The 20,462-nt window shown below is 47.6% G+C and overlaps 1 protein-coding gene, 23 non-coding genes and 5 pseudogenes across 29 annotated transcripts in view; all 29 read left to right on the top strand.

Annotated features, from left to right (window-relative positions):
• Positions 1-11,054, top strand: part of LOC122835965 (unconventional myosin-IXAa-like) — a 158,271-nt gene extending 147,217 nt beyond the window's left edge. For 2 of the 6 annotated variants that reach the window (XM_044125475.1, XM_044125473.1), the window contains exons 28-38: positions 155-266; positions 678-739; positions 1,835-2,027; positions 2,589-2,717; positions 3,129-3,234; positions 3,353-3,484; positions 3,845-3,968; positions 5,834-5,887; positions 7,033-7,241; positions 7,330-7,472; positions 8,246-11,050. In XM_044125475.1, coding sequence (XP_043981410.1) covers positions 155-266; positions 678-739; positions 1,835-2,027; positions 2,589-2,717; positions 3,129-3,234; positions 3,353-3,484; positions 3,845-3,968; positions 5,834-5,887; positions 7,033-7,241; positions 7,330-7,472; positions 8,246-8,634 — 1,653 coding nt within the window. In that variant the 3' untranslated portion in view covers positions 8,635-11,050. Of the gene's footprint in view, positions 1-154; positions 267-677; positions 740-1,834; positions 2,028-2,588; positions 2,718-3,128; positions 3,235-3,352; positions 3,485-3,844; positions 3,969-5,833; positions 5,888-7,032; positions 7,242-7,329; positions 7,473-8,245 lie in introns of all 6 variants that reach the window. The other 4 variants (XM_044125478.1, XM_044125477.1, XM_044125476.1 and 1 more) reach the window with 3 other exon arrangements.
• A 290-nt stretch (positions 11,055-11,344) lies between these two features.
• Positions 11,345-11,463, top strand: LOC122836311. The gene has a single exon (XR_006371476.1). It is a non-coding gene; the product is annotated as a 5S ribosomal RNA (ribosomal RNA).
• A 214-nt stretch (positions 11,464-11,677) lies between these two features.
• Positions 11,678-11,796, top strand: LOC122836340 (annotated as a pseudogene).
• A 204-nt stretch (positions 11,797-12,000) lies between these two features.
• LOC122836298 lies at positions 12,001-12,119 on the top strand. The gene has a single exon (XR_006371463.1). It is a non-coding gene; the product is annotated as a 5S ribosomal RNA (ribosomal RNA).
• A 209-nt stretch (positions 12,120-12,328) lies between these two features.
• LOC122836341 lies at positions 12,329-12,447 on the top strand (annotated as a pseudogene).
• Positions 12,448-12,656: 209 nt separating this feature from the next.
• Positions 12,657-12,766, top strand: LOC122836350 (annotated as a pseudogene).
• Positions 12,767-12,977: 211 nt separating this feature from the next.
• Positions 12,978-13,096, top strand: LOC122836329. The gene has a single exon (XR_006371493.1). It is a non-coding gene; the product is annotated as a 5S ribosomal RNA (ribosomal RNA).
• Positions 13,097-13,306: 210 nt separating this feature from the next.
• On the top strand, positions 13,307-13,425 carry LOC122836317. The gene has a single exon (XR_006371482.1). It is a non-coding gene; the product is annotated as a 5S ribosomal RNA (ribosomal RNA).
• Positions 13,426-13,636: 211 nt separating this feature from the next.
• On the top strand, positions 13,637-13,755 carry LOC122836297. Its single transcript, XR_006371462.1, has one exon. It is a non-coding gene; the product is annotated as a 5S ribosomal RNA (ribosomal RNA).
• Positions 13,756-13,966: 211 nt separating this feature from the next.
• LOC122836295 lies at positions 13,967-14,085 on the top strand. The gene has a single exon (XR_006371460.1). It is a non-coding gene; the product is annotated as a 5S ribosomal RNA (ribosomal RNA).
• A 213-nt stretch (positions 14,086-14,298) lies between these two features.
• On the top strand, positions 14,299-14,417 carry LOC122836294. Its single transcript, XR_006371459.1, has one exon. It is a non-coding gene; the product is annotated as a 5S ribosomal RNA (ribosomal RNA).
• Positions 14,418-14,629: 212 nt separating this feature from the next.
• LOC122836293 lies at positions 14,630-14,748 on the top strand. Its single transcript, XR_006371458.1, has one exon. It is a non-coding gene; the product is annotated as a 5S ribosomal RNA (ribosomal RNA).
• A 212-nt stretch (positions 14,749-14,960) lies between these two features.
• LOC122836292 lies at positions 14,961-15,079 on the top strand. Its single transcript, XR_006371457.1, has one exon. It is a non-coding gene; the product is annotated as a 5S ribosomal RNA (ribosomal RNA).
• Positions 15,080-15,289: 210 nt separating this feature from the next.
• On the top strand, positions 15,290-15,408 carry LOC122836309. Its single transcript, XR_006371474.1, has one exon. It is a non-coding gene; the product is annotated as a 5S ribosomal RNA (ribosomal RNA).
• A 211-nt stretch (positions 15,409-15,619) lies between these two features.
• LOC122836291 lies at positions 15,620-15,738 on the top strand. The gene has a single exon (XR_006371456.1). It is a non-coding gene; the product is annotated as a 5S ribosomal RNA (ribosomal RNA).
• Positions 15,739-15,952: 214 nt separating this feature from the next.
• On the top strand, positions 15,953-16,071 carry LOC122836290. The gene has a single exon (XR_006371455.1). It is a non-coding gene; the product is annotated as a 5S ribosomal RNA (ribosomal RNA).
• Positions 16,072-16,276: 205 nt separating this feature from the next.
• LOC122836333 lies at positions 16,277-16,395 on the top strand. The gene has a single exon (XR_006371497.1). It is a non-coding gene; the product is annotated as a 5S ribosomal RNA (ribosomal RNA).
• A 213-nt stretch (positions 16,396-16,608) lies between these two features.
• On the top strand, positions 16,609-16,729 carry LOC122836321. The gene has a single exon (XR_006371486.1). It is a non-coding gene; the product is annotated as a 5S ribosomal RNA (ribosomal RNA).
• Positions 16,730-16,940: 211 nt separating this feature from the next.
• Positions 16,941-17,058, top strand: LOC122836331. Its single transcript, XR_006371495.1, has one exon. It is a non-coding gene; the product is annotated as a 5S ribosomal RNA (ribosomal RNA).
• A 209-nt stretch (positions 17,059-17,267) lies between these two features.
• Positions 17,268-17,386, top strand: LOC122836312. Its single transcript, XR_006371477.1, has one exon. It is a non-coding gene; the product is annotated as a 5S ribosomal RNA (ribosomal RNA).
• Positions 17,387-17,597: 211 nt separating this feature from the next.
• LOC122836289 lies at positions 17,598-17,716 on the top strand. The gene has a single exon (XR_006371454.1). It is a non-coding gene; the product is annotated as a 5S ribosomal RNA (ribosomal RNA).
• A 208-nt stretch (positions 17,717-17,924) lies between these two features.
• On the top strand, positions 17,925-18,042 carry LOC122836326. Its single transcript, XR_006371490.1, has one exon. It is a non-coding gene; the product is annotated as a 5S ribosomal RNA (ribosomal RNA).
• Positions 18,043-18,256: 214 nt separating this feature from the next.
• Positions 18,257-18,365, top strand: LOC122836343 (annotated as a pseudogene).
• Positions 18,366-18,576: 211 nt separating this feature from the next.
• LOC122836288 lies at positions 18,577-18,695 on the top strand. Its single transcript, XR_006371453.1, has one exon. It is a non-coding gene; the product is annotated as a 5S ribosomal RNA (ribosomal RNA).
• Positions 18,696-18,904: 209 nt separating this feature from the next.
• Positions 18,905-19,023, top strand: LOC122836286. The gene has a single exon (XR_006371452.1). It is a non-coding gene; the product is annotated as a 5S ribosomal RNA (ribosomal RNA).
• A 211-nt stretch (positions 19,024-19,234) lies between these two features.
• LOC122836348 lies at positions 19,235-19,352 on the top strand (annotated as a pseudogene).
• Positions 19,353-19,557: 205 nt separating this feature from the next.
• On the top strand, positions 19,558-19,676 carry LOC122836285. Its single transcript, XR_006371451.1, has one exon. It is a non-coding gene; the product is annotated as a 5S ribosomal RNA (ribosomal RNA).
• Positions 19,677-19,889: 213 nt separating this feature from the next.
• On the top strand, positions 19,890-20,008 carry LOC122836283. Its single transcript, XR_006371449.1, has one exon. It is a non-coding gene; the product is annotated as a 5S ribosomal RNA (ribosomal RNA).
• Positions 20,009-20,214: 206 nt separating this feature from the next.
• LOC122836315 lies at positions 20,215-20,333 on the top strand. The gene has a single exon (XR_006371480.1). It is a non-coding gene; the product is annotated as a 5S ribosomal RNA (ribosomal RNA).
• The last annotated feature ends 129 nt before the right edge of the window (positions 20,334-20,462 follow it).

The following is a 20,462-nucleotide window of genomic DNA, read 5'->3' as shown; positions in this document are numbered from 1 at the left end:
TAGAAAGTTAGTTTTCTAGTTAACTTTCCAGCTAGCTATTCTGTCAATATCTCGGTGTGTTTGAATACTTTTACAAACCACTGTAGTTTGAAGCTAATCCTCAAAAACTGTTTTCTTTGTGTGATCTGACTAATGGGTCTGCTGCCCCCTGCAGGTGGAAGAGCATAATGGGCACATCTTTAAGTCCACTCAGTATAGCATCCCCACCTACTGCGAGTACTGCTCCTCCCTGATCTGGATGATGGACCGCGCCTGCGTTTGCAAATGTAAGGATGCAAACCTTTACAAATGCCATATGATCAATTGACCAAAAGATGATATTAAGTTAAAGATGCAGAATGCACAACTACAGACTACAGTCTTTCCTAGACTTTCCCATCAGTGTGTGTAGCTTGTGTTTCCACACACTCTCTGTGCACACTGTTTCCCACTAAACCAACACACTTTCCATATGTGTGCCTGAGTGTCGGCAAAATTCGATTACACCTCCCTCGCCCTTCATAAATCCGTCTTCTATCTAGTTAGAAAGCTTTCTTCCCAGCGGCGCTGAGAGACCCGCCTCTCCCGCTGCCTCTACTCTTCACCCCAATCTTAAGTCTTTATTCTTTTGTTTTTGTTTGTCTGTTTGTGCTGGAGTTGTTGCTGCGTTGATAGCATTTCTTGTTTTCGGTCTGCAGTGTGCCGCTACGCCTGCCACAGGAAGTGCTGCTCCAAGATGACCACTAAGTGCAGTAAAAAGGTACGTTTGATCCAGATTTTCTATTTTTTATGTTTTTTCAGATGCTGTGGTGTTCGATCCACTCTTCCTTTAAGAAGAAAGGATGGAGAATATTTCAGTCAAAGCGTGATGATATAGTTTAGCTTCTAGCACCATAGAGACAAATTAAAAAATTAGATGTTGATAGATTTTTCCTCTTTCATCCAGTTTTAGAGTATGTTACAACCAGGAAGTCACTTCTAATTTCAAAATTCAACCTTTGCAAAGAAAAAATTACAGCTGCAAAAAATAAAATATTCATGCTCATTAAAGTTTTCACTTTTTGTCACATTATAATGACAAACCTCACCAGGCTTTAAAGGAAAGGTGGTGCATATTTGTGAAGTACAAGTAAAATGATTTATATAAATACAAATCCACCTAGATGCTCAGCAAAACCACATTTTGCTGCAATGCACTTCCAAATTAAGAGATGGAAAAATTACAGATTATTGAACCATGTTGTTTAGCAAAATTGAAAATTTTGCTTAGTTTGTCGGCTAAAATGCGATTAGCTGCAGATGTTTAACCCGTTGAGAAGCTGTTTTATAACCTGAATCTGCGACTTAAACCTGTCTGTCTGCTGTGTTTCTTGGTCTTGACGATGCAAACCCTCGAAGCCTTCCCAGAACAGCTGCTTTCATACTAAGACTGGGTTTCGCCCAGATGGACTTGATTTACAAATTAGGAGACTTCGTTATAAAAAAATGTCTCCACTGGATTTTACATTTAGTTGCATTAAGCTGTTTGAACACTTTCAGACTTTTGCTGGAAAAACCAAACTAAAGGAATGAATTATTTTATTTCTGGTTTTGAGCGATGCATTGTCTGAACTCTGAAATAGAAAGTACTGGCCTGCATAAACATGCCTACTTAGACTCTTCCTGTAATGTAACAAAAACCTACGGAGTACAAAAGTAAATATGTCTCATACTTTCAGGGATGGTTGCTGTACCCTGATTCACCCATGTTCTGTTTTGGCTGCCATTTTTATCCTGTGTGTGTGTGTGTACGTGTGTGTTGGTGTGTGTGCGTGTGTGTACGCGTGTGTTGGTGTGTGTGTGTGTGTGTGCGTAGTACGACCCGGAGCTGTCGTCCCGTCAGTTTGGAGTGGAGTTGTCTCGTCTGACCAGCGAGGAGCGCGCCGTTCCCCAGCTGGTGGAGAAACTCATCAACTACATCGAGATGCACGGCCTCTACACGGAGGGAATCTACAGGAAGTCGGGCTCCACCAATAAGATCAAAGAACTCCGGCAGGGCCTGGACACAGGTGAGATGCGTTGCCGTGTTCTCAGCTGAGAAAATGTCGACGACATCCAGCTCCCTGTTGAAGCTTCCTATGTCTTATCAACACCTCATCGATACTCACAACACTGATTATTACTTACATTTTTTACAGTTTTTAGATGTGCGGTTTAAAAGCCCAACTAGGGACAAGTGCTGCAAATTGGCTGCTGCTGTAAGCACTGTGACGCAAACATGGGACTGCTGTTCTGTTCAGTTTGTATCGATGTGTGTTTGTCCTTATCAAAATTAACTTAAATTAAATTAAAATGGCTAATTCAGTCTTCATCCTGCAGCTCCAACCTTCACACCGAAGGATCAGATTTTTAGCTTTTAAGATCCCCAATCACAGTCAATAAAACATAAAATCCATAAATAATAGTCATCTGTGGATTTCTAATACACAACTAAACCTGCCTTCCTGCTCCAAGTCTTTTCTGACTGAATAGATACGATTACAAAGGTCTTCCATGTTTGCTAGCTAAACTGCTAGTTATTCCTCGCGCTCAGTGGGAGTTCATCATCCAAACTTCTCCTGTTGCTCCAGATGTGAGCAGCATCATTCTGGACGACTACAACATCCACGTCATTGCCAGCGTTCTCAAACAGTGGCTCCGCGACCTGCCCAGCCCGCTCATGACCTTTGAACTGTATGAAGAGTTCCTCAGAGCCATGGGTAAGCTCTTCAGCTCGGTGTTTTCTGCATGAAGGCGCCGCCTGTAGCCGTCGGGTTACCTTTATGATGCTTCAGTAGGTGACGGCGTTCAGACAGACTGGGAAGATCTGGATATTATTAAAGATTTTTAAGTCTGGATACTTCATTCATATGCTGAGAATTCATTTCCTGTTCTGTAACCATCCATCCTTTCATCCATTGTGAATCAATGCATCCATCAATCTGTCAGCCTTCACATCTTCTTTCATCCATCTATCATTCTATCTTTCAGTCTGTCCAGAACTACAGAAATAGGTGCCACAAATTCCTCCATGTTTTTGTGCTCATACCTCCATGTTGGCTGAAAAAGACAAGAGACTGTTATGTGTAGGGACCCGGTTTGAGCTCCTGATGTTGGCCTTGTGTTTCCAGGCCAACCGGACAAGCGGGAGGTGATCCAAGGCGTGTACTCTGTCATCGACCAGCTCAGCCGGACACACCTCAGCACCCTGGAGCGCCTCATCTTCCACCTGGTCAGGTAGGGGATGAGACCCAAAACAACGACACGGTTCAGGTCTTTTTGTGTTTGTTCAGTGCTGGATTCCTGAAGCCTGAATTGCACGCTCAGGGTGTGTTTCTACTCTGTTGTGCTGCAGGATTTCCCTGCAGGAGGAGACCAACAGGATGTCCGCCAACGCTCTCGCCATCGTCTTTGCTCCCTGCATCCTCCGTTGCCCGGACACCATCGACCCGCTGCAGAGTGTCCAGGACATCAGCAAAACCACAGCGTACGTCTCGCTCTGGCTCCAGACAGTCCTCTGGGTTCACAAACACCTGCAAGGGTCTTTCAGCTGAGTTGCATGAAAGCTGTTCCTTTTTTTCCCACATGGATTGGTACTCAAAGCTAACTTTTCAACATTGGCTTCTAAATAATAACAAAAAAACAACTTTACCCCTCAAATAAGCTCTAAAGGTGCAGGAAGTCTACTAGGATCCGAACTTTGTTCCATCTGTGTTTATCTTGTTTACGGGTAGTGGAAATCACTTTCTCTCCACTTTCATTTGTCCCCTGTCTCTTCTACTCCACCACTTTGACCTCGGTTTCTATCCGAATGAATCGGATCTTCATTGTTTTCTTTCGTCTGCAGGTGTGTGGAGCTGATCATCAACGAGCAGATGAGCAAGTACAAAGCTCGTCTGAAGGACATCAGCAGTCTGGAGTTTGCAGAGAGCAAAGCCAAGAGCAGGCTGACCCACATCAGGAGGTCCCTGGTAAGACTGGCCTCATGAGTTTTAGACCTGTTGAGATCAATATTGCAGCGTAGATGATCATCATGAGGCGTCATGTTCGCCGTTTCTGGACCTGTCCCGCCCTCCCCCACACTCATCATTTAAACAGAAGCAGTGTTCTGCTCAATGAGCAGCTGGCATGGTTTCCTACTCAGCCATGGCAGGAGTTCATTTACATCTTCATCCAAACTGTTAAAAAAAAAAACCAAAAACATTTTTAAACACGTGTGTAAATATGTCTTTATATGTAGACAAATGATACCCAGCTTAAAATCTGACAACCCCTGAGACGAAAATAAACATATTGGAAGTTAAATGCTAACCTGTGAGGAGCATATTGTGGGATTGGAATCCCTTGTAAAGTCTTCACACCCTTTGAACTGTTTCAACACAAAGTGGTGAAAAATTGTGGAACTGAAGGAAGAGAATATAAATATGTTTTTGCCACTGCTAGCTAAGAAGTTAGTTGCACGAACCCTAAAGCACTAAACATAAATATTAGCTCCACTAACGCTAAAGCACTAAACCAATATGGTGTTTAGAGGAGGCTAATGCTAAAGTGCTACACCAATATGGTGTTTAGAGGAGGCTAATGCTAAAATGCTACACCAATATGGTGTTTAGAGGAGGCTAATGCTAAAGTGCTACACCAATATGGTATTTATGGGAGGCTAAAGCTAAAGTGCTACACCAATATGGTATTTAGAAGAGGCTAATGCTAAAGTGCTACACCAATATGGTATTTATGGGAGGCTAAAGCTAAAGTGCTACACCAATATGGTATTTAGAAGAGGCTAATGCTAAAGTGCTACACCAATATGGTATTTATAGGAGGCTAAAGCTAAAGTGCTACACCAATATTGTATTTAGAGGAAGCTAAAGCTAAAGTGCTACACCAATATGGTATTTAGAAGAGGCTAATGCTAAAGTGCTACACCAATATGGTATTTATAGGAGGCTAAAGCTAAAGTGCTACACCAATATTGTATTTAGAGGAAGCTAAAGCTAAAGTGCTACACAAACATGGTATTTAGAAGAGGCTAATGCTTACGCTTCAATTCAAGTTGTATCTGAGGTTGAAAGATTACAGCCCTCATGCACCAATTGAATTTTGACACTATTGTATTAAATATATTGACTCACTGAGATTCATCATGTCATTTTCTTATTTTCTTTCCACTTTGCAATTACTCACTACTTTCTGTTGTGACGTGACAAATTGTGAAAAGTTATGAATATTTTACTTTCAAATCAAGGCAAATTCCTAATCAGTAAAAGGTTGATCTTTCTTTCTACCTAGTTTAGATTTCAGTTGACGTATGCCCTCTCTTCCTCTGCACCACGCATCACTCCATACGCCGACACTGTCACTTCTCAAAGCACTCATCCGGGGTTCGACACCTGACCTTGAGACCTTTCCTGCACATCTTACCCTCTTCTCTCTCTGCCCAATTCCTGACTCTCGTCGCTAGTGCCACTAATACAAAACATGTATGATTTTAAGAAAATCTACTGTCCAATGGACCTGCAAGGTAAAAAGTAGTAGAAACGACCTCTCAGTGTTTGATGAAAGGAATTAATGTCATGTGCTCCTAAAGCAACGAGTTGGGTTTTTATTGGTCTCTCAAACAATGTTGGGGAAAATGAGACCTGCAGATCAGGAGATCTTTGAGCTGAATGATTACGCCATTAGATTTCTATATATATATCTTTCTTCTTACCCTTTAATTGACCAAAGCCGTTCTGATGTGACTCCCATCAGCGATCCCTAACCCTGATCTGTCCTCCTTCCTTCCTTCCTTCCTTCCTTCCTTCCTTCCTCCATTTCCCCATCCCTCCCCCTCCAGAAACCTGTACTAATTGCTGTTAGGTTTATGAGCATTACCCGCTCAGCCACCCTGGTATGTATGCCCCGTCCACGCCATGTGCCTGCCCACCACCAGTCCTGTCCTGTCAGTCTTTTCGCTCCCATACTGTCTGTTGACGTCCATTGACAGCTGTTCTCTGTTAAGTGGCTGATTTATTTTTATTTTTTTGTCTGTTTAGATATTTTGGTTCCTTGTGTTTAGGTGGACAGGTGGTGCACTGCAGCCCATCAGTCTAAAATAATATGAACGATTGACATTCAACGTTACTTAACACTGACATTATATGAAGCCGTCCCAGTGGTCATTCAAACTCGTGTTTGTTGACGTAAAAGCCGGTAACTCAAAGTTGCAGTAGGCATATTAAACCAACGGACCTGAGAAGACCTGAATGAAAACATGTTGAAAGGTCCAAGATCCACAGGTTAATGAGATCTTTTACTCTAGATCCACCTAGTCTTTTGTTACCAAATATCTCAATTCTAGACGCATCTAATCAAAAGCCCATGACTCCTGGTAAAGATCTAGCATAGCTTAGCTCTTAGGATGGTGGCAAGGTCAACATTGTTGTCGAGTGTAGAGAGCAGCGGTTCTTTTGGACCTCGCCTAGTTTTTGGAAGGATTGTCAAACTGAGCTCAGACTTGACAGGTTCAAATATATTAGCCGTTGTTTTTAGCATTAGCATTAATTTCCTGAAACTAAGCCTTGTGGCTGCTGAATGTTGTAGGTGGGAACACGGCAGCGGTTTAGGAACCAGCCAACTTGTTGCGTTGCCATGTAGCTGTGTGTGTTTGCTGTGTACGCTCAGAAGGAGCATCAGTCTGACTTGGTTAGCTCCACTGATCGCTCTGCTCTCCCGTTTCCGCCACACAACATGCTAACATGCAGCCCAGCACAGCTACGTTTAAGGTAACTCATGTGCGCGCGTGTGTTTATGATGAAGTGCTTGTGTGTGTGCCGCAGCAGCGCTCCTAGATTTTAGCAGTGATGGTGTTAAGTGTGGTCAGTGTGTCTGTATTGTCACCATGTGGTCCAAAACCGTAAGCTGAGCTTAGAGCAACTCAAACCGTCTCCTCTGCTTTATTACCGCCTCTTTCAACAAAGACGTTGGTCAGGCTAAACGTTTACGCCTCTGTGTGTTTTGTTTTTTTGTGTGTGTGTGTTGTCTACACTTTAACAGAACAAAGTTCGTGTTCGGCAAAGCGGCTCCCACATCCCCTCGCCTCCTCTGAGCCCTAAAGCAGAAGGAGACGGAGTGGGAGGAGCCGGAGGAGGAGGAGGAGGAGAGGAGGCAGCAGGAGAAACGGGGATCAACGAGCAGCAGCAGCAGGCCATGCAGCAGGAGGAGCGGATCCTCACGGAGCAGATCGAGAGTCTGCAGAAAGAGAAGTACGCCGACATGCCAGATGAAGCCTGAGTAAGGCTCCAGAGCCAGGAACCATGAAGCCAATTCTTTGCTGCGTCTTTGTGCTCCCAGGGAGGAGCTGACGTACGAGATGTTGGTGTTGGAGCCACGCGCGTCCGACGACGAAACGCCTGAATCAGAGGCATCCATCGGCACAGCGGACAGCTCTGAAAACATCACCATGGAAATGGAAGGAGCCACATCCGACCCCTCTGGTGCGTGAGTTTGTGTTATACACTGATACAGACTTTAGAATAGGCTCAAGGGGACAATAACCTAGGGCGCAATTTCTTGGGGCATATTTTATGCCCCAAGAAAGATGTATGATTTATGTTGTGTATGATTGGTAGTCACATCAGAAAAAACGTTATTGGCCTTCTGCTGTTGAGTTCTCCTAATATTTTGGGATTTCTCAGAATATAAACAATACTTAAGCACATACTGGGATGTATTAAACCTACCATCATCAGTTCATACCTACTTAAGTAAAGTACTATCTATTAATGTGCTGTAATTTGCATTAGCAAAATAATTTTTTTCAGCTCCTAGGGTACCAAAACGGTTTTTATTTAGGCTACAGAAACATGAGTGGAGATGGAGACTCAGAGCTGAACTCTGAGGAGAACACATGTCGATGGAAAGAACCGTAAATGGTAATTGGACTGAACAGAGCTTTTTCCAATCGTTTTGGCCACTCAAAGCGCTTTTTACACTGGAGTTACATGCAAACGCTGATTGATATTCTACTGGTCAGATCGTCTTCTCTTAGCGTCACCAACTGGTTTAGGTCTCACCTCTCTGGCTCCTCAAAAAATGTCAATTTTACTCATCACTGGTGTCCCACAAGGTTCCTTTCTGGGTTCATTCCTGTTCGTCACATTCAGTATAAAATGTCGTTAAAACGTCATTACATGAGCAATGGACGTACGTCATTGTTCGGTGCAGGTCTATGCTTCTTTTATCAATTCCTCTGCTCTGTCCTCGTCAGAACGCGGGACGTATCGATCGAGGAAGTCCGAGGCGAAGACCAGACGGACTCTGCGTCGTCAGCCGGACTCTCAGGACTCGGTCGACTCCGCCTCCACCACCTCATCCTCCTACCAGCCCTCTTCCTCCCTCTCCTCCATAGCCTCCGGTTCCCCATCGCCCCACTACCGCTTCCGTTCGTCCTCCTCCGGGCCCCTGCTCACCTCCTGCGGCCTGGGGGCCCCGCTGGCGGAACCGGAGGACGGCCAAAGGACCGGAAAGACTCGGCTCAGGCTCAGGCTGAGCCGCAGCTCGCCACGCGACTCCTCGGGAGGCCATCAGAGGGAGTCGGACTTCGGCCCGGGCCCACAGCAGCTGGTTCTGTACAGCAATAATGAGTTTATGGTGTGATGACGAGGTGGGTGACGAAGACTAACTGCTGCCGGTTTCTGAAGGGAATCATGGGAAGGTTCCAGGTTAGTGCGGAGGCCCTCCTCTTTGCCCAATCCCCGTCACCCTCTGACCCAGTCGAAGCCGAGCGAATTGGGGGAGTGACAATGCGGAGGGACGCTGCGGCAAACGGCCAAGAGAAGCGGACTTGATGATCTGTGCAGACCAATGTGAAGTTCGGACATCTCAGTACTTTATGCCCCCTGCAGGTGTACCAGGGGTCGCTTAAAGGAACAACAAGAGGGGGAAGAAAAGATACTATTGGGGTGGCGGTGTTACTTTAAACAAATTCCTACAAAGCCAAATCTTACGACGCCCCATCTTTATTTTTCAGCAGGTGGGTAAAACCACCGAGAAGAAATGTAGCCATACTGACTGAACTGGTGGAACCAGCGCCAAGCTAATGTGCTTTTCATCACGTTTACACAGGACACACCAACCAAGAGGCTGCACGCTTTTCCTCCACTCCTGTCCTTACATCCCTTAGAACAGACTGTCAAAACTGTATTATTATTATTATTGTTATTATTATTATTATTATGTTACAGAGGACGTAAATGTACATAGAGTCCAGTGCTGCTCCCCATTGTTCCTGATCTGTGTCCTTTTTTTTTTTTACCTTCGTAAAGTGAAGTGTCAGAAATTCAGGTTCCACTTTCGTTCCCGTTCTGATGCCGCTCGCTTTGCGGCCGTTTTTCCCGGAGCCAGTTTGGGAAGAGGCGATGTTCTGTATGTCAATATAGAGTGTCGATTGGCCGGCCGCCAGGAAGTGTGTGTTTTTGTACTTGCCTTTTTGTTTTCAGCACAGGTTTAATTTAGAAACATCAGTGTTACTGCATCAGGACTTGAATTTTATTTTATTTTTTTCTTGTTAACTGTACGATATTGCTGTATCATAGGCGTTTATTGATATCAAAGATGTCATGTTTTGTTATGATGAAAGCCATTTTTTCTCTCTCTCTTTTTTTCTAACATCTCCTTCACTTCTTTGCATATGTCGCCTCTCCTATCCCTCATTTTCCACTCTAGGATTTCTCTCGGAAACGGCGACAACCGTTTCCGGTCACACTAACTGAGGGCGGGGCGTCCTATCGCCTCGCGCTTACCGACACACTTTAACCGTCCATTATCTCCTCTGAGCCACTCAAACTGCTCCGCTCTTTCCCGTCTTAACCGTAGCTCTTCTCTAGCTCTCCTCTCCGGGTTCTCGCTGTGAAACGTAGCATTTAATCTGCCTGCTAACCAAAACAAGTAGCGACTAATCCCACCCGCTCCGCGTGCGTGCGTACTCTTCCTCACCTCCTCTGTCTATACCATGACGTCATCTCGCTAACTCCACTCAGTGTTCATCAGCTGACCGGCCTCAGCGGTTTGCGGTACGTTGCGAAAGCCTCCGCGCCCCTCGAGCTTTTCCTGTCGCCGTACGGCCACCAAACTGCAGTGTGTTTTATCCGAGCGAAGATTGTTTCGACGAGATTTTCTGTCTCGTTTTGTGTTTGATTTGTGGAGCCGAAAATAAAATCCATCCGGATTTGTGGTCGTGATGCAAGGCAAAGATCTGAAAACGCTGCAGGGGTGCGAGTACTTCAGCAAGGCACTGTAATTGTTTCTTTTTTTTTTTTTTTTATAAAAAATTAAAATAAATAAACAATGTTATAAAATACATTAACTGTAAACCTGTAAGGATTAAAAGAAAAAGTGAATCTGCTTCTGGAAGTGAGCTGAAAGAACAAAACCGCTCCTCGGTCAGTTATCTTCACAGTAATATTTGTGGTGTGTTTCCATATGACATTCTGGGAAAAAAACAAAAAAAAACAAAAAAAAAGGATTTAAAACAGGAAAAAGTGAATGTAACTGTCACTGGAAGGCATGCCTCGCTTTCAGTCGTTGTTTTGTTCCTCTTTTATACACAGTGTATGTACTATTTATGATCATGGCATTGCGATGTACATTAGTTGGAAAAAGAGTCTGTTATAAATAGGATATATTATCCTTTCATTACCAATTATTAATCATGGCAACATTTTTCTTTCCCTCCCCCCAACAGGCTACACCCGGTTCTGTCTTTTTGTTTGTTTTGTTGTTGTTTTTTTTTTCTTTGCGCAGGGAAAACTGAAAAAAAGAAGTGTTGCAAAAAAAAGTGGACATAGTTAAGTATATATAAAGTGCAATTTGTGTTTTCTTTTTCAAAATGATTTAAACATCTTTATTGTTGTAAGGAGGAAAAAAAACTATGGGGAAAAATTTCATCTGCTTATTAAAAAAATGGCAAAAAAAAATTGCAGCCAACCATGAGTGAGTAGTGTGATTTCTTGGCACAGCCGGTTGCGTTAGTCTGTACTTGCTGCTAATGCAATAGCGTCTATTGTTAGCGAAGACGCTGCACTTAAAAACTCCTCCATTACTTGCCGTTGATTCAAACGTCAGCGTCTTCCCGCTTCGATCGTCACTTATTCATTGACCTCTAACTAATACTTGGAAGCGCACCTAATCATACACACTTTGAGTTATTTATGTCGTCCTTGTTGGACTGAGATGTATTAATTTGAGCTTGTAGATTAACCAGTAGGCAACATTTTTAAAACTCCTAAACCCTCCAGCACATCCTCCAAGTTTTTGGTCAGCACGGCTGTGCTGCTTTACAAAAGGCTTTAGCCGGGAGAGCTTCGTGGCTTACGGCCACACTACCTTGAGAACGCCCGATCTCGTCTGATCTCGGAGGCTAAGCAGGGTCGGGCCTGGTTAGTACTTGGATGGGAGACCGCCTGGGAATACCAGGTGCTGTAAGCCTTTTGGTGCAGCAGAGGGTGCTGCTGCTGCCTATACAATGGTCTCACATTGATGCACACTGGTACGTGTCTCTCAATGTTTTGCCCAAAAAAAAGGACCTTTAACCCTAGAGAGAAGCACGGTGAACCCTACCAAGAGGTAGTCAGGGCAAAAAGTGTAGAAGCCCAGACGGCTGTGCTGCTTTACAAAAGGCTTTAGCCGGGAGAGCTTCGTGGCTTACGGCCACACTACCTTGAGAACGCCCGATCTCTGCCTGATCTCGAAGCTAAGCAGGGTCGGGCCTGGTTAGTACTTGGATGGGAGACCGCCTGGGAATACCAGGTGCTGTAAGCCTTTTGGTGCAGCAGAGGCTGCTGCTGCCTATACAATGGTCTCACATTGATGCACACTGGTACGTGACTCTCAATGTTTTGCCCAAGAAAAAGGACCTTTAACCCTAGAGAAAAGCACGGTGAACCCTACCAAGAGGTAGTCAGGGCAAAAAGTGTAGAAGCCCAGACGGCTGTGCTGCTTTACAAAAGGCTTTAGCCGAAAGTGGCTTACGGCCACACTACCTTGAGAACGCCCGATCTCGTCTGATCTCGGAAGCTAAGCAGGGTCGGGCCTGGTTAGTACTTGGATGGGAGACCGCCTGGGAATACCAGGTGCTGTAAGCCTTTTGGTGCAGCAGAGGGTGCTGCTGCCTATACAATGGTTTCACATTGATGCACACTGGTACGTGTCTCTCAATGTTTTGCCCCCCAAAAAAAGGACCTTTAACCCTAGAGAAGCACGGTGAACCCTCCCAAGAGGTAGTCAGGGCAAAAAGTGTAGAAGCCCAGACGGCTGTGCTGCTTTACAAAAGGCTTTAGCCGGGAGAGCTTGTGGCTTCGGCCACACTACCTTGAGAACGCCTGATCTTGTCTGATCTCGGAAGCTAAGCAGGGTCGGGCCTGGTTAGTACTTGGATGGGAGACCGCCTGGGAATACCAGGTGCTGTAAGCCTTTGGTGCAGCAGAGGCTGCTGCTGCCTATACAATGGTCTCACATTGATGCACACTGGTACGTGACTCTCAATGTTTTGCCCAAGAAAAAGGACCTTTAACCCTAGAGAAAAGCACGGTGAACCCTACCAAGAGGTAGTCAGGGCAAAAAGTGTAGAAGCCCAGACGGCTGTGCTGCTTTACAAAAGGCTTTAGCCGAAAGCTTAAGTGGCTTACGGCCACACTACCTTGAGAACGCCCGATCTCGTCTGATCTCGGAAGCTAAGCAGGGTCGAGTACTTGGATGGGAGACCGCCTGGGAATACCAGGTGCTGTAAGCCTTTTGGTGCAGCAGAGGCTGCTGCTGCCTATACAATGGTCTCACATTGATGCACACTGGTACGTGTCTCTCAATGTTTTGCCCAAAAAAAAGGACCTTTAACCCTAGAGAGAAGCACGGTGAACCCTCCCAAGAGGTAGTCAGGGCAAAAAGTGTAGAAGCCCAGACGGCTGTGCTGCTTTACAAAAGGCTTTAGCCGGGAGAGCTTCGTGGCTTACGGCCACACTACCTTGAGAACGCCTGATCTCGTCTGATCTCGGAAGCTAAGCAGGGTTGGGCCTGGTTAGTACTTGGAAGGGAGTCCGCCTGGGAATACCGGGTGCTGTAAGTTTTTGGTGCAGCAGAGGCAGCTGCTGCCTATCAAATGGTCTCACATTGATGCACACTGGTACGTGTCTCTCAATGTTTTGCCCCAAAAAAAGGACCTTTAACCCTAGAGAGAAGCACGGTGAACCCTACCAAGAGGTAGTCAGGGCAAAAAGTGTAGAAGCCCAGACGGCTGTGCTGCTTTACAAAAGGCTTTGGCCGGGAGAGCTTCGTGGCTTACGGCCACACTACCTTGAGAACGCCCGATCTCGTCTGATCTCGGAAGCTAAGAAGGGTCGGGCCTGGTTAGTACTTGGATGGGAGACCCCCTGGGAATACCAGGTGCTGTAAGCCTTTTGGTGCAGCAGAGGGTGCTGCTGCCTATACAATGGTTTCACATTGATGCACACTGGTACGTGTCTCTCAATGTTTTTGCCCAAAAAAAGGACCTTTAACCCTAGAGAGAAGCACGGTGAACCCTACCAAGAGGTAGTCAGGGCAAAAAGTGTAGAAGCCCAGACGGCTGTGCTGCTTTACAAAAGGCTTTAGCCGGGAGAGCTTCGTGGCTTACGGCCACACTACCTTGAGAACGCCCGATCTCGTCTGATCTCGGAAGCTAAGCAGGGTCGGGCCTGGTTAGTACTTGGATGGGAGACCGCCTGGGAATACCAGGTGCTGTAAGCCTTTTGGTGCAGCAGAGGGTGCTGCTGCCTATACAATGGTTTCACATTGATGCACACTGGTACGTGTCTCTCAATGTTTTGCCCAAAAAAAAGGACCTTTAACCCTAGAGAGAAGCACCGCGAACCCTACCAAGAGCTAGTCAGGGAAAAAAGTGTTGAAGGCCAAACGGCTGTGCTGCTTTACAAAAGGCTTTGGCCGGGAGAGCTTCATGGCTTACGGCCACACTACCTTGAGAACGCCCGATCTCGTCTGATCTCGGAAGCTAAGCAGGGTCGGGCCTGGTTAGTACTTGGATGGGAGACCGCCTGGGAATACCAGGTGCTGTAAGCCTTTTGGTGCAGCAGAGGGTGCTGCTGCCTATACAATGGTTTCACATTGATGCACACTGGTACGTGTCTCTCAATGTTTTGCCCCCCAAAAAAAGGACCTTTAACCCTAGAGAGAAGCACGGCGAACCCTACCAAGAGCTAGTCAGGACAAAAAGTGTTGAAGGCCAAACGGCTGTGCTGCTCTACAAAAGGCTTTAGCCGGGAGAGCTTCACGGCTTACGGCCACACTACCTTGAGAACGCCCGATCTCGTCTGATCTCGGAAGCTAAGCAGGGTCGGGCCTGGTTAGTACTTGGATGGGAGACCGCCTGGGAATACCAGGTGCTGTAAGCCTTTTGGTGCAGCAGAGGGTGCTGCTGCCTATACAATGGTTTCACATTGATGCACACTGGTACGTGTCTCTCAATGTTTTTGCCCAAAAAAAAGGACCTTTAACCCTAGAGAGAAGCACGGTGAACCCTACCAAGAGGTAGTCAGGGCAAAAAGTGTAGAAGCCCAGACGGCTGTGCTGCTTTACAAAAGGCTTTAGCCGGGAAAGCTTCGTGGCTTACGGCCACACTACCTTGAGAACGCCCGATCTCGTCTGATCTCGGAAGCTAAGCAGGGTCGGGCCTGGTTAGTACTTGGATGGGAGACCGCCTGGGAATACCAGGTGCTGTAAGCCTTTTGGTGCAGCAGAGGGTGCTGCTGCTGCCTATACAATGGTCTCACATTGATGCACACTGGTACGTGTCTCTCAATGTTTTGCCCAAAAAAAAGGACCTTTAACCCTAGAGAGAAGCACGGTGAACCCTCCCAAGAGGTAGTCAGGGCAAAAAGTGTAGAAGCCCAGACGGCTGTGCTGCTTTACAAAAGGCTTTAGCCGAAAGCTTCGTGGCTTACGGCCACACTACCTTGAGAACGCCCGATCTCGTCTGATCTCGGAAGCTAAGCAGGGTCGGGCCTGGTTAGTACTTGGATGGGAGACCGCCTGGGAATACCAGGTGCTGTAAGCCTTTTGGTGCAGCAGAGGGTGCTGCTGCTGCCTATACAATGGTCTCACATTGATGCACACTGGTACGTGTCTCTCAATGTTTTGCCCAAAAAAAAGGACCTTTAACCCTAGAGAGAAGCACGGTGAACCCTCCCAAGAGGTAGTCAGGGCAAAAAGTGTAGAAGCCCAGACGGCTGTGCTGCTTTACAAAAGGCTTTAGCCGAAAGCTGTGGCTTACGGCCACACTACCTTGAGAACGTCCGATCTCGTCTGATCTCGGAAGCTAAGCAGGGTCGGGCCTGGTTAGTACTTGGATGGGAGACCGCCTGGGAATACCAGGTGCTGTAAGCCTTTTGGTGCAGCAGAGGCTGCTGCTGCCTATACAATGGTCTCACATTGATGCACACTGGTACGTGACTCTCAATGTTTTGCCCAAAAAAAAGGACCTTTAACCCTAGAGAGAAGCACGGTGAACCCTCCCAAGAGGTAGTCAGGGCAAAAAGTGTAGAAGCCCAGACGGCTGTGCTGCTTTACAAAAGGCTTTAGCCGGGAAAGCTTCGTGGCTTACGGCCACACTACCTTGAGAACGCCCGATCTCGTCTGATCTCGGAAGCTAAGCAGGGTCGGGCCTGGTTAGTACTTGGATGGGAGACCGCCTGGGAATACCAGGTGCTGTAAGCCTTTTGGTGCAGCAGAGGGTGCTGCTGCTGCCTATACAATGGTCTCACATTGATGCACACTGGTACGTGTCTCTCAATGTTTTGCCCAAAAAAAAGGACCTTTAACCCTAGAGAGAAGCACGGTGAACCCTCCCAAGAGGTAGTCAGGGCAAAAAGTGTAGAAGCCCAGACGGCTGTGCTGCTTTACAAAAGGCTTTAGCCGGGAAAGCTTCGTGGCTTACGGCCACACTACCTTGAGAACGCCCGATCTCGTCTGATCTCGGAAGCTAAGCAGGGTCGGGCCTGGTTAGTACTTGGATGGGAGACCGCCTGGGAATACCAGGTGCTGTAAGCCTTTTTTGCAGCAGAGAGGTGCTGCTGCTGCCTATACAATGGTCTCACATTGATGCACACTGGTACGTGTCTCTCAATGTTTTGCCCAAAAGGACCTTTAACCCTAGAGAGAAGCACGGCGAACCCTCCCAAGAGCTAGTCAGGGCAAAAGTGTAGAAGCCCAGACGGCTGTGCTGCTTTACAAAAGGCTTTAGCCGGGAGAGCTGGCTTACGGCCACACTACCTTGAGAACGCCTCGATCTCGTCTGATCTCGAAGCTAAGCAGGGTCGGGCCTGGTTAGTACTTGGATGGGAGACCGCCTGGGAATACCAGGTGCTGTAAGCCTTTTGGTGCAGCAGAGGGTGCTGCTGCTGCCTATACAATGGTCTCACATTGATGCACACTGGTACGTGTCTCTCAATGTTTTGCCCAAAAAAAAGGACCTTTAACCCTAGAGAGAAGCACCGCGAACCCTACCAAGAGCTAGTCAGGGCAAAAGTGTAGAAGCCCAGACGGCTGTGCTGCTTTACAAAAGGCTTTAGCCGGGAAAGCTTTGTGGCTTACGGCCACACACTACCTTGAGAACGCCCGATCTCGTCTGATCTCGGAAGCTAAGCAGGGTCGGGCCTGGTTAGTACTTGGATGGGAGACCGCCTGGGAATACCAGGTGCTGTAAGCCTTTTGGTGCAGCAGAGGGTGCTGCTGCCTATACAATGGTTTCACATTGATGCACACTGGTACGTGTCTCTCAATGTTTTGCCCAAAAAAAAGGACCTTTAACCCTAGAGAGAAGCACGGTGAACCCTACCAAGAGGTAGTCAGGGCAAAAAGTGTAGAAGCCCAGACGGCTGTGCTGCTTTACAAAAGGCTTTAGCCGGGAGAGCTTTGTGGCTTACGGCCACACTACCTTGAGAACGCCGATCTCGCCTGATCTCGGAAGCTAAGCAGGGTCGGGCCTGGTTAGTACTTGGATGGGAGACCGCCTGGGAATACCAGGTGCTGTAAGCCTTTGGTGCAGCAGAGGGTGCTGCTGCCTATACAATGGTTTCACATTGATGCACACTGGTACGTGTCTCTCAATGTTTTGCCCCCCAAAAAAGGACCTTTAACCCTAGAGAGAAGCACGGTGAACCCTACCAAGAGGTAGTCAGGGAAAAATGAGTAGAATCCCAGGCGGCGGTGCTGCTTTACAAAAGGCTGTGGCCGGAGAGCTTGTGGCTTACGGCCACACTACCTTGAGAACGCCCGATCTCGTCTGATCTCGGAAGCTAAGAAGGGTCGGGCCTGGTTAGTACTTGGATGGGAGACCGCCTGGGAATACCAGGTGCTGTAAGCCTTTTGGTGCAGCAGAGGGTGCTGCTGCCTATACAATGGTTTCACATTGATGCACACTGGTACGTGTCTCTCAATGTTTTGCACAAAAAAAAGGACCTTTAACCCTAGAGAGAAGCACGGTGAACCCTACCAAGAGGTAGTCAGGGCAAAAAGTGTAGAAGCCCAGACGGCTGTGCTGCTTTACAAAAGGCTTTAGCCGGGAGAGCTTCGTGGCTTACGGCCACACTACCTTGAGAACGCCCGATCTCGTCTGATCTCGGAAGCTAAGCAGGGTCGGGCCTGGTTAGTACTTGGATGGGAGACCGCCTGGGAATACCAGGTGCTGTAAGCCTTTTGGTGCAGCAGAGGGTGCTGCTGCCTATACAATGGTTTCACATTGATGCACACTGGTACGTGTCTCTCAATGTTTTGCACAAAAAAAGGACCTTTAACCCTAGAGAGAAGCACGGTGAACCCTACCAAGAGGTAGTCAGGGCAAAAAGTGTAGAAGCCCAGACGGCTGTGCTGCTTTACAAAAGGCTTTAGCCGAAAGCTTTGTGGCTTACGGCCACACTACCTTGAGAACGCCGATCTCGTCTGATCTCGGAAGCTAAGCAGGGTCGGGCCTGGTTAGTACTTGGATGGGAGACCGCCTGGGAATACCAGGTGCTGTAAGCCTTTTGGTGCAGCAGAGGGTGCTGCTGCTGCCTATACAATGGTCTCACATTGATGCACACTGGTACGTGTCTCTCAATGTTTTGCCCAAAAAAAAGGACCTTTAACCCTAGAGAGAAGCACGGTGAACCCTCCCAAGAGGTAGTCAGGGCAAAAAGTGTAGAAGCCCAGACGGCTGTGCTGCTTTACAAAAGGCTTTAGCCGGGAGAGCTTCGTGGCTTACGGCCACACTACCTTGAGAACGCCTGATCTCGGAAGCTAAGCAGGGTCGGGCCTGGTTAGTACTTGGATGGGAGACCGCCTGGGAATACCAGGTGCTGTAAGCCTTTTGGTGCAGCAGAGGGTGCTGCTGCCTATACAATGGTTTCACATTGATGCACACTGGTACGTGTCTCTCAATGTTTTGCCCCCCAAAAAAGGACCTTTAACCCTAGAGAAAAGCACGGTGAACCCTACCAAGAGGTAGTCAGGGCAAAAAGTGTAGAAACCCAGACGGCTGTGCTGCTTTACAAAAGGCTTTAGCCGGAGAGCTTCGTGGCTTACGGCCACACTACCTTGAGAACGCCCGATCTCGTCTGATCTCGGAAGCTAAGCAGGGTCGGGCCTGGTTAGTACTTGGATGGGAGACCGCCTGGGAATACCAGGTGCTGTAAGCCTTTTGGTGCAGCAGAGGGTGGTGCTGCTGCCTATACAATGGTTTCACATTGATGCACACTGGTACGTGTCTCTCAATGTTTTGCCCAAAAAAGGACCTTTAACCCTAGAGAGAAGCACGGTGAACCCTCCCAAGAGGTAGTCAGGGCAAAAGTGTAGAAGCCCAGACGGCTGTGCTGCTTTACAAAAGGCTTTAGCCGGAGAGCTTGTGGCTTACGGCCACACTACCTTGAGAACGCCCGATCTCGTCTGATCTCGGAAGCTAAGCAGGGTCGGGCCTGGTTAGTACTTGGATGGGAGACCGCCTGGGAATACCAGGTGCTGTAAGCCTTTTGGTGCAGCAGAGGGCGCTGCTGCCTATACAATGGTTTCACATTGATGCACACTGGTACGTGTCTCTCAATGTTTTGCCCAAAAAAAAGGACCTTTAACCCTAGAGAGAAGCACGGCGAACCCTACCAAGAGCTAGTCAGGACAAAAAGTGTTGAAGGCCAAACGGCTGTGCTGCTCTACAAAAGGCTTTAGCCGGGAGAGCTTCACGGCTTACGGCCACACTACCTTGAGAACGCCCGATCTCGTCTGATCTCGAAGCTAAGCAGGATCGCGCCTGGTTAGTACTTGGATGGGAGACCGCCTGGGAATACCAGGTGCAGTAAGCCTTTTGGTGCAGCAGAGGGCGCTGCTGCCTATACAATGGTTTCACATTGATGCACACTGGTACGTGTCTCTCAATGTTTTGCCCAAAAAGGACCTTTAACCCTAGAGAGAAGCACGGTGAACCCTACCAAGAGGTAGTCAGGGCAAAAGTGTAGAAGCCCAGACGGCTGTGCTGCTTTACAAAGGCTTTAGCCGGAAAGCTTCGTGGCTTACGGCCACACTACCTTGAGAACGCCCGATCTCGTCTGATCTCGGAAGCTAAGCAGGGTCGGGCCTGGTTAGTACTTGGATGGGAGACCGCCTGGGAATACCAGGTGCTGTAAGCCTTTTGGTGCAGCAGAGGGTGCTGCTGCCTATACAATGGTTTCACATTGATGCACACTGGTACGTGTCTCTCAATGTTTTGCCCCCCCAAAAAAGGACCTTTAACCCTAGAGAGAATCGCTGTGAACCCTCCCAAGAGGTAGTCAGGGCAAAAAGTGTAGAAGCCCAGACGGCTGTGCTGCTTTACAAAAGGCTTTAGCCGGGAAAGCTTCGTGGCTTACGGCCACACTACCTTGAGAACGCCCGATCTCGTCTGATCTCGGAAGCTAAGCAGGGTCGGGCCTGGTTAGTACTTGGATGGGAGACCGCCTGGGAATACCAGGTGCTGTAAGCCTTTGGTGCAGCAGAGGGTGCTGCTGCCTATACAATGGTTTCACATTGATGCACACTGGACGTGTCTCTCAATGTTTTGCCCAAAAAGGACCTTTAACCCTAGAGAGAAGCACGGTGAACCCTACCAAGAGGTAGTCAGGGCAAAAGTGTAGAAGCCCAGGCGGCTGTGCTGCTTTACAAAAGGCTTTAGCTGGGGAAAGCTTCGTGGCTTACGGCCACACTACCTTGAGAACGCCAGATCTCGTCTGATCTCGGAAGCTAAGCAGGGTCGGGCCTGGTTAGTACTTGGATGGGAGACCGCCTGGGAATACCAGGTGCTGTAAGCCTTTTGGTGCAGCAGAGGGTGCTGCTGCCTATACAATGGTTTCACATTGATGCACACTGGTACGTGTCTCTCAATGTTTTGCCCAAAAAAAAGGACCTTTAACCCTAGAGAGAAGCACGGTGAACCCTAC

This window comes from Gambusia affinis, linkage group LG08 (assembly GCF_019740435.1).
Source record: "Gambusia affinis linkage group LG08, SWU_Gaff_1.0, whole genome shotgun sequence".
Taxonomy (NCBI): Eukaryota; Metazoa; Chordata; class Actinopteri; order Cyprinodontiformes; family Poeciliidae; genus Gambusia; species Gambusia affinis.
This window is presented reverse-complemented; position numbering and strand designations above follow the sequence as displayed.